This window comes from Bactrocera latifrons, unplaced genomic scaffold (genome assembly GCF_001853355.1).
Source record: "Bactrocera latifrons isolate USDA-ARS-PBARC rearing strain unplaced genomic scaffold, ASM185335v1 scaffold_131, whole genome shotgun sequence".
Classification (NCBI taxonomy): Eukaryota; Metazoa; Arthropoda; class Insecta; order Diptera; family Tephritidae; genus Bactrocera; species Bactrocera latifrons.
The window spans coordinates 124,246-133,718 of NW_017534753.1; the positions used below are offsets into that span (position 1 = coordinate 124,246).

General features: G+C 32.5%; 2 protein-coding genes across 2 annotated transcripts in view; one reads left to right on the forward strand and one right to left on the reverse strand.

The window, feature by feature from the left end:
* Positions 1-4,879, forward strand: part of LOC108965002 — a 32,827-nt gene extending 27,948 nt beyond the window's left edge. Inside the window, exon 7 of the mRNA XM_018927130.1 lies at positions 4,755-4,879. The gene's annotated coding sequence lies outside the window, so the exon portion shown is untranslated. The remainder of the gene's footprint in view (positions 1-4,754) is intronic.
* A 3,212-nt stretch (positions 4,880-8,091) lies between these two features.
* LOC108965004 lies at positions 8,092-9,011 on the reverse strand. Its single transcript, XM_018927133.1, has 2 exons — positions 8,929-9,011; positions 8,092-8,841 (listed from the first exon to the last, which is right to left on the reverse strand). Exons 1-2 carry the CDS (start codon positions 8,980-8,982, stop codon positions 8,338-8,340), a joined length of 558 nt encoding a protein of 185 aa, XP_018782678.1. The 5' UTR covers positions 8,983-9,011; the 3' UTR covers positions 8,092-8,337.
* Between the last annotated feature and the right edge of the window lie 462 nt (positions 9,012-9,473).

Below are 9,473 nucleotides of genomic sequence, written 5' to 3' on the forward strand. Positions count from 1 at the left end.
AATTTTTATAATATATTAAACTACTGCAGATAACTCGATGAAATTTTTGAACTCAAGGTAAAATGTTTGTGCTATCTATATATGTATAACAGATATATTTTCAAGATAAATTTGTTTAAATTATACAATTTTCCATACACTTTTCTTAAAAAATTGGAATCCATCATTGCTTTATCCCAATGCATGATCACCTAACCTTCCGACATTTGTGCCACAAGAAAAGCATGAAATTATACATAATGTGTGAACATATAGAACTGAATAATATAAAAGAATTGAGTGCACATGAGGTGGTTTGACTCTCAAGTTATAGATTGAACGGTCATCCAATCTGCTTAGGAAATCTCACAAGCTTTTTTCGAAAGTAATGGCGTAGAAGTTTTCCGTCTCATTATACGAGTACGTCAGCAAAACGAACCAATCATAAAAATAACATCTTGAACAAAATGTGATAAAGGTGTCATTCCGCTTTCTATGTCACCATAAAAATCGAAAGAATGTATCTCTAAGTTTAAGTTTACAACATCCACAATAGAAAGTACTCGTAACTCATTAGACCCTTTTGGATTGAGATTAAAGTGATTATCACTTTACTTATTTCCCTTTAAGAAAATGAACAAAGATGCGATTAATTGATTTCAAGTACACGTTGAAATCAAATAGTTCTATGCAAGTGGGTGTATGCGGTCAGGAAAGCTGCAATAACACTAGCCAACGTTGTTTACTAAAATTACTCAAAGTAGCAACAATGGAAACAACATAAGAGTGTTAAAGCAATTAGTTGTCATGCCCCTTGCTAGGGCTCAATAACTTATTTCAGCCACTTTGTGGGGCTTTCTCTTTCGCCCAAAGCCACACAGCAAAAGTTATGTGCGGCTCTTACAGTTCCTGACAGACAATGGATAAAGTTTACCATTGTTCTTTCAACAAGCCACATTAGTGCATCATCCTCCGCTTTCCTTCCGCTGCTTAGGTCCTGCCCACAAGCTTTCTTGTAGCTTTAAAATGTTTACACAAATGAGTAGACGGTCCTTCACTTAGCAACTGCCCCTTTTGAGACAAGTTAATTGCTTTGTGTGACTCTTTTATATTTCATTCAGATATGGACTTTTATCGTAGCAGGCGATATTTTAAATATTCGTCGACCCAAACTAAGCTAATTGGTAAGCAAGAATGAATATGTCTGCAAATTCCGACAAACTGAATAATATGAAAATTAATTTCATATCAAAATTTCGATATTTATCAAAAGAAACAAGGACTGGTGTTACAATGTTAGTCAGGACTATATAACCTCGGGTGGTTCATTCTCTTGAGAATACAATCTGTCCAGAGCGACTAATGATGAATAAATAGAAAATATATGTTTGATTTTAATACTTTTTTAATATTTTGAGAAGTGTAAAACTCGTTGCTAATTTTTTATAAAGGGTGTCCAAAAATTAACGCAAGATCAAATTTGCCGCTATTTATGTACTAAAGCGTTGTCAAACCCTAAAAAAAACCAAAATCATCTTAAGCGATGTTGTTAATCGCCAAAATTTCGGCTTTTTTTGGTTATGAGAACCCACATATGATTTTTTGAAAAACAATTGCATTAACAACGCGTCACTAAATGGATTCTGGGCTGAAGGCATAATTGAGAAGTCCCGGCTGACACATGGCTGGCATATACCATAATGAATATAAATTTAACGGCCGTCGGATCATTATTATGAATTATATTATTTTGAAGAAAGCAACTTTTGTTATTGAGACAAAATGTCTTAAAAGGAATTTCGTGGGGTTAGAAAATATTGTTTCTTGAAATGGAAAAAAATACTGTTGAAGCAGAAACTTGCTTTGATGACGAGTTTATACATATGTACGTGGTGAAACGAGCACCTAACACGGTGAATGCAGTGGACGTCCAAAAGAAGAGTTTACCTACAAAAACATCACAAAAGTCCCCAAAATCATTTTTAATGACCGCAAAGTGAAGTTGTTCAAGATAGTAGGAACCCTAAAAATATAAAATTTTTAAGGGTAATTTGTAGTCAAGAAAAGAAAACAAAGAGGCATTGTTGAATTTTTAAGGGTTAAAACGGTTTACTCAGCTCGATTTCCCGCAAAGCTATAACTCCTACAGAAAAAGTTGTATGGCCAATGAAAATTTACGTTTTTAGAACACAAGACAGACTCGGACTTTAACTCGTATCTTCATCCTGATCATTTATATATATATAATCGTATATTTAAGTCGACTATTTTTAGGTAATACGTACAACCAATAGGTGCACAAAACTATTATACAAAGTGCGTTCCAAAGTAAACAGTACTTGAAAAAAACAGAACAAATGGCAAAATCAATTTATTTTATTCAAACTAGTCTCCTTCTATTACAATACATCTTTTTGCACAGTCCAAAAGCATGTCTAGCGAGTATTTTATCTCGTTGGCCGGTATGGCCGCCAAAATGCGATAAATCGGTGCTATGGAGATGTTCAATTCCATTTCCATGAATTTTAATGATGATTTCGGCTGATTTTTGATGAACTCATGCACAGTTTCGATGGAATTTCCGGTGATCACGGATTTTGATTGGCCCACATGTTGATCGTCATTTATGTCCTCACGACTACTTTGAAAACGTTGAAACCACTCCTGCACTCTGCTACTGGATAGGCAATCTTCGCCATAAACTTATTTCATCAATTAAAACGTTTCGATAAAAGTTTTACCTATTTAAAAAAAAAAACTTAATGTTGCCTTTTGTTCGAAACCCATTTTCACATCGATTACACAAACATACTGACACTTAAAACGGAATAACTTCACTTCCAACAGATGAAATGTCATGAAATTATCACTGGACAATCGATAAAGATAGCAGATCTAACGCACTATCACTGCTTCGATCGATGTCATATATATTGTACTTTAAAAAATATCACACAAACGCTTTAACACCAGCTGGAAAGTCCGAAATCACTATATCGGATAGAGTGGGATTAGGAGAAGGTTTGAATTGATTGAAGTAACTACCGGCAATACTCATATATGGTATTCTCGAGAACATATACATATGTCCACGTAATTTATTGAAGATAACTCACACACCGAAATATTCGATATAATATATTTTCCATTTAACTATTAAATATCCAATGCTATAGACGAGTTGAATTCCGAGTGACTGTCTGTCTATCCGTCTGTCCGTGCAAGGGATAGTTTGACTAAAAAATTATGTATCTTGATGAAACTAAGTACACTTGTAACCAAGGAACAGATGAGCGTAATTGGCGATTGTCACGATCTCGAAATGCCGTTAAGCTAAAACCTATAAAAGGCTAGAGCTAAGCTTGAAATTAGGATGCAAATCCTTTATTTGATATAAGGTATCGCAGTGAAGATAGACATGTGTGGGCTGAACATTTTTTAAAAGCGGACGTGGACCCACGCTGTAATTGACTGAATGTAAAAATCTTACAACCCTTAAGCCATTCCAACCAAACTTGCTGGAATGAAGTATTATATTTCAAAAATTTTGACATTGGTCACCTTTGGGCAAATTTAATGTAGGAAATTTTGTGATCTTTTATTTCTTACGTTGTGGAAATGGGAAAAATCGGTCAACAACCACGCTTACTTCTCATTTATAAAAAATTCTGATTCTGTATGAATCTTTCACTCTACAGAATATAAATCAAGCTTCAAACCTTGAACAAATGATGAGGTACTATCAAACGAGGTACGTCTAAAAATATTATAAATTGGATCATAGCTTTCTGAAAATAGTTTGTCCTTGAGTTCAAAAAGGATGTATCAAAAATAATGTAGATCTTCTTGTGGTTTAAAAATAATCCAGCCCAATATTCAGCAAATGTGTGAAACTTTTATAAAATTAAGTGAATGCCTTTCCTTAATGTAAACATTTTGGACAAGCAAAATGTAGTTATGAGACTAATGGGCTGAACACATAGACAGCGACACGACATGACTGCACGACTGTGCTGCACTGTAAATGCCGTCGTGAAGCCTGCTACATGAACATTTGTAAGAAGGTACCGACATAACAATGGCAGCCATGTACACAAAACAACACAGCTGTTCATTTTGTATATACACAATATCGTTGTTGCCACACTAATACCTTTCATTTCAATGAAATTTTAATATTTTGTTCAAAGTGAAATTTGTTATGCAAAAAATAAGTAAATGAGTAAATTAAACGGTTTATTAGATTTTTGAATAATTTTACATATTAGTGGCATCCCTACACCTCTCTACTGTCGTCGGCAAATTAAAAAATATTTTTAAATTAGCGAGAGCAACAACTGAGAGCCTACTATCATGTAGTCGTGCATCTGTCAAAATAACTGTGTCCATAAGAACGATTGTATTTTAATATTTATGTGTTCAGCAGACATAGAATAAACAAAAACAATTTTATTGTAAACCATTCATTATTCGAAGAAAACCATTCATTTTTTATTTCTTCGAATAATGAATGGTTTACAATAAAATTGTTTTTGTTTATTCTATGTCTGCTGAACACATAAACAGCGACATCTGTCAAATATTAATCGAATAATGAATGTTAAGTTCTTTCATATCGTTTTTAGTATAAAGTTTTTCTACATCGGAAAATATTTCCCCGCCTTTGAGCTTTACAAATTTCGAAATTATAAAATGTTCAAGTACAGCAGAAATTTACCCTTTCTTACTTGTTTACGTTTATCATTATAATTCATTCATTCTCTCTTTATTTTCAGATATAATCAAATGTGGACTACAACCCGATAACAACAAATTGTCGGTCAATAGTGTTTTCAGCCCAAATGTGTTTTATTATTATACCCTGAACAGGGTATATTAAGTTTGTCACGAAGTTTGTATCACCCAGAAGGAAGGGTCGGATACCCTATAAAGTATATGTATAAATGATCAGTATGTCGAGCTGAGTCGATTTAGCCATGTCCGTCTGTCTGTCTGGCTGTCTGTATATATACGAAATAGTCCATCAGTTTTTAAGATATCGTTTTGAAATTTTGCAAAACGTCATTTTCTCTACAAGAAGCTGCTCATTTGTCGGAACTGCCGAAATCGGACCACAATAACATATAGCTGCCATACAAACTGAACGATCGGAATCAAGTTTTGGTATGAAAAACTTTCACATTTCACAATGTATTTTCACAATGATTGGCACAGGCTATTTTCTAAAGCAACTATGTAATCTCCGAAGAAATTGTTCAGATCGGTTGACGATAGCATATAGCTGCCATACAAACTGAATGATCGGAATAAAGTGTTTGTACACGTATGGAAAACTTTTCGGTGCAACCGAAGTTAACGTTTTTTCTTGTTTTTTATCATGTGGTTACCATAACGTCAACATACACTAGAAAAAGTAATGCATGATTACCAATTACGTGAATGTAAATAGTGTAATTGGTATCAGGTAGTTACTAAAGCGTTTAAATTTTATTTTTTTCCTAGTATTGGTATTAGAAGCCAACACTGACTTATCGGTTATATAATTTGATAACAGCTATACCATATAATAGCAGGAATATTGGATTAACAATTTGTTGAATGCAGACTGAAAAATTTAAATTGTTTGTAAAAGAAAAAAAAACACGTAAAATTTTTTGACAGATATTCCCCACAAATTTAAGAAACTGGATAAAAATTAAGAATTTCATGAAGCACACTTTTTACTTACCACCAAATTATTTTCAATGATCGTAAAATTAGGTTGATCGTTACACTTCAAAGATATCATGTTTCGTTGAATACTTTCCTGAAAATTTTGGATTGCGAAAACTCTGTACCTGTGCAAGGTCGCTCTCGGTGGAATCTCATTTTAATTTTTTAAGCTACCCAATTTTTTCGGCGTGTCTATTATACTTTGTGATGTACATACGTCTAGATGTTTCAGTTTCAAATGACATAAGGGAACTCACTTCATACTAATTTCTCTATGTCTACAAAGTTGTTAGAAAGTCCACGGTCCAGTTTAGCTATAAAACCAAGTTTATATTATTATTTTTACCGTACGAATTACATAGTTCAAATCAGAAAATCTATTGTCTCGTCAAATTTATATATATGGTACGTATTAGTAACAATGTATATGCTTAATATATATGTATTTAATAAGTGAAACAATTTACTCTTATAATCAAAATAAACTTACTTACATAGATTGTCTTTTATTACATATGTACAAAAATTAAACATATTTACTWAACTCATTTGTGCCAAAAAAATTTAAAAAATATATTATATTATATATATTGACATTTCGCCTTAAAAATTAGAATTGAAAATATTAAAATTATGCGAGAGATGATGAATACTTATGAAGAAATATTTACTTATGCAAAACGCACATCCGACATTGTGCGAATTCATAACGAAGCATGTAAACAATGCATGAGTATTTATACATATATATATGAACTAAGATTTGATGGTAAAATAGCCTTTTAAGTTAATTAATATATACTATAATATATATAAATATGTAACTAGTTCGTGCTAATCTCCTTTGGTGGTGTAAGCATCCACGAAAAAGTGGTTTCGCTAAGATTGCCATATGCTCAATAAATTATCGAATATGTATTGTGTACAAAGTAATAGTACTTCGATAAAAAGTGTTATTGGGACACGAAAATTAACTTCGATTATGCTTCCACTCAAGTTTTGTCAAAAAATAGACTTTTTGAGCTTCCTTCAGAAACACACCGCAAAAGGAAATACAGTTGAACTACTCTAACTCGAAACACCATAATCCACATAAAAACTTCGAATTAGATTAGATAGCAGTCATAATCGTAGGGTATATGTATAATATCCGGTTATTCAATATCATCTGTTATAATGTATTGAAATTTTATGGTGACAGTCGGCAGACTTGTGCATTTAGACAGCTGATAGCAAATTTTGTTTATTTATTAAAAAAAAGTGAAATAAAAATGAATAAGATAAATTGTTAATAGAAATTTTGGTATTTTTGGAAAATCAATATAAATTTAACGAAAAAATTCTTTTATTATTAACTACCTGAAAGGATAATAGAGTGAAATTAAAAGCAATAATTAATTGTAATGCGGAAAAAGTGTGCGAAAAAGTTAAGAATATTGGAAAAATGAATGCCATCCAAAAATATTAAAATTTGTTTAGTTATTATACTTGCACATAATTTAATTAACAATATAAAAACTGTTTACAAAAGAAGGCGGCAGATTTCAAACGACATCTGTCAAACAATAGCAAAAACTCACCATTTTTGGGCAGTGTTGTCTACTCAAATATGCTAAATTCAGCTAAATGCACGAAATTTTTGTGCATTGCATTAACATGGGTCAAATGCGCAAGTTAATTTAAATTAAGCCTGCCAATGCAACTAAGCGCTGTCGTCTGTCAGGGCTATTAGAGAATCACGGGCCTATTTAAAAATTTGTATGACTTTTGCCTTAGAAGCAGGTCCCGAGATATGTGACCATACTCAATAGTGTAAATAATGTAAGAGTATTATATACCTACATATATGGACTATTGCCATTCAAGAGTTCTAGTTATGGCGAACTTCAATTTCAAGAAGAGTTATGGAAGTTCAACTGTATAATATTCTTWTTTATTTATCGATTACATGACATACATAAGTAAGTTTCATGCATTGTAAATTTATTAAAAATGCAAAAGCGAAAGATAATTTCAAGAAGTATTATTTTCACAAAAGGTATCGGTTTGTGATTCACTTTAATCGCCAAACCTTCGTCTACTGTCGTTTCTTGTTCAGCAAGCGCAAACAAGGTATTTAGAATGTAAATAATTTCAAAACTATTCAATAAAGTAAATAATTCTCAATTATGGGTTCGTTGTTATTTGTTTTACGAATATTTATGAAGTAATCAAAAAGGTAATGTTCATACCCATAGATGTTTTAATTTCATGATTTTCTTCAATATTTATAGGGTCTCCAACGTTTGCTTCTTTAATATACTCGTACATGGAAGGTTTATCTAATGAGTTTTTAAATGAACATAATTTTTAATGATTGAAAACCCAAAAAATAATAAATGCAATTTCGATATGTATAAAAATAATATTTAATGCTGTCAATATGTAAATATGCTTTGATATTAAGTTATCCACGTTGTCAAAAACAAAAGTGACAGTGTTGATAGTCATCAAACATATGGAAAAAGCCTGCACCCAAATAAAATCTTTATGTCACCTAGAGAACTATATCTAAAAATATTCAATTCCCTCCACCATGTTTTCAGTACAACTACATATGATCTGCTGGTAACCGTTTATTAATTTTGGTTTTCACTGATTCTTTGATTATTGTCGATCCTCGATTTTCATTTTCATCACAGTTCCTCCAACACTCACTTCATTCTTGAAAAATGTTAACACAGCCTTTAGGACACCGCGTGGAATCTGATTCGGCCAGGTATCCGTATCAAACTCTACAGTTTTTATATAATACTCTCCAGCTGGTAAAGGACACAACCCTTCATCCGGTATGAACGGGAAGTTCGTATTTTCTCCCTGTTTTAGAGAAGGTTGTATGATTTTTGTGTACAAATCTTTGAATCCATCGCAAACTCTAGTCATTGGCACACCCATTGGTAGTTGCTTATATTGACCATCACCCTGTGGACTCGAAAATAATTCTACTTGAAATTTAAAGTTATCACTATCCAGGTCCTGCAGTATTGCGACCGAACCATTCAAAAAACGTTGGCGCCCCACAGTTTTTAAATTAGACATGTCGACGGAAGTTTCCCTCAGTCCTTTAAATGGTTCAAGCGCTTCATTTTGTACCGTATACGGTTGTTCAGCCTGAAATTATAAAGCAAGTGATCTGAGAGTGATTTCCTTCATTTGTATAAAGCACATTATGCCTTTATATATTTTCAATCATATTACCAAGCAAAACCAAATTAGGCCAATGAATATAATCGTGACAGTCAAAATCCTCATATCGCCAATGAGAACTATTTTTAAACTAAATCCAAAACACAAGTTGTGTAGTTAGTAGATTCATCATCTGGTATATATAGGTATGTAACTCGAGGTGAGCGAACCAGACAAACGCCATTAATATCGAAAACATGAAATAGTACATTTACATTTGTAATGCTTTCGTGTAGTTTGTTTTTAATTAAAAAATAAAAACATTCTGTTATGCAATAACTGGCCTGTTAGTTCTAACCTACTGTTATCACGGGCTTCATATCACATTCCCTCTACATTTAGAAAAGGGTAGTTTGGAAAGCGTATTACATGGAAAATAATTTTTTAGTTCTTTGTAATAATCAAAATTTACATTATTAATTTGATGAAATTCGAATGGACAGAAGAACATTTCTCAACTAGCTGGACCGAAACAGCGAATTTGGTTTACGTCAGATAACAGATCAGATCGATCGGTGGTTAAAGTATTGGAGCACCTTTGTGGAAATGGAACGAGG

Excerpts from the sequence above, each read along its gene's own strand:
- LOC108965004 (XM_018927133.1), bottom strand. The coding sequence starts at position 8,982 with ATGAGGATTTTGACTGTCACGATTATATTCATTGGCCTAATTTGGTTT. Across the intron at positions 8,842-8,928 it reads GCCTAATTTGGTTTTGCTTG|GCTGAACAACCGTATACGGT; the intron begins GTAATATGATTG and ends TTATAATTTCAG.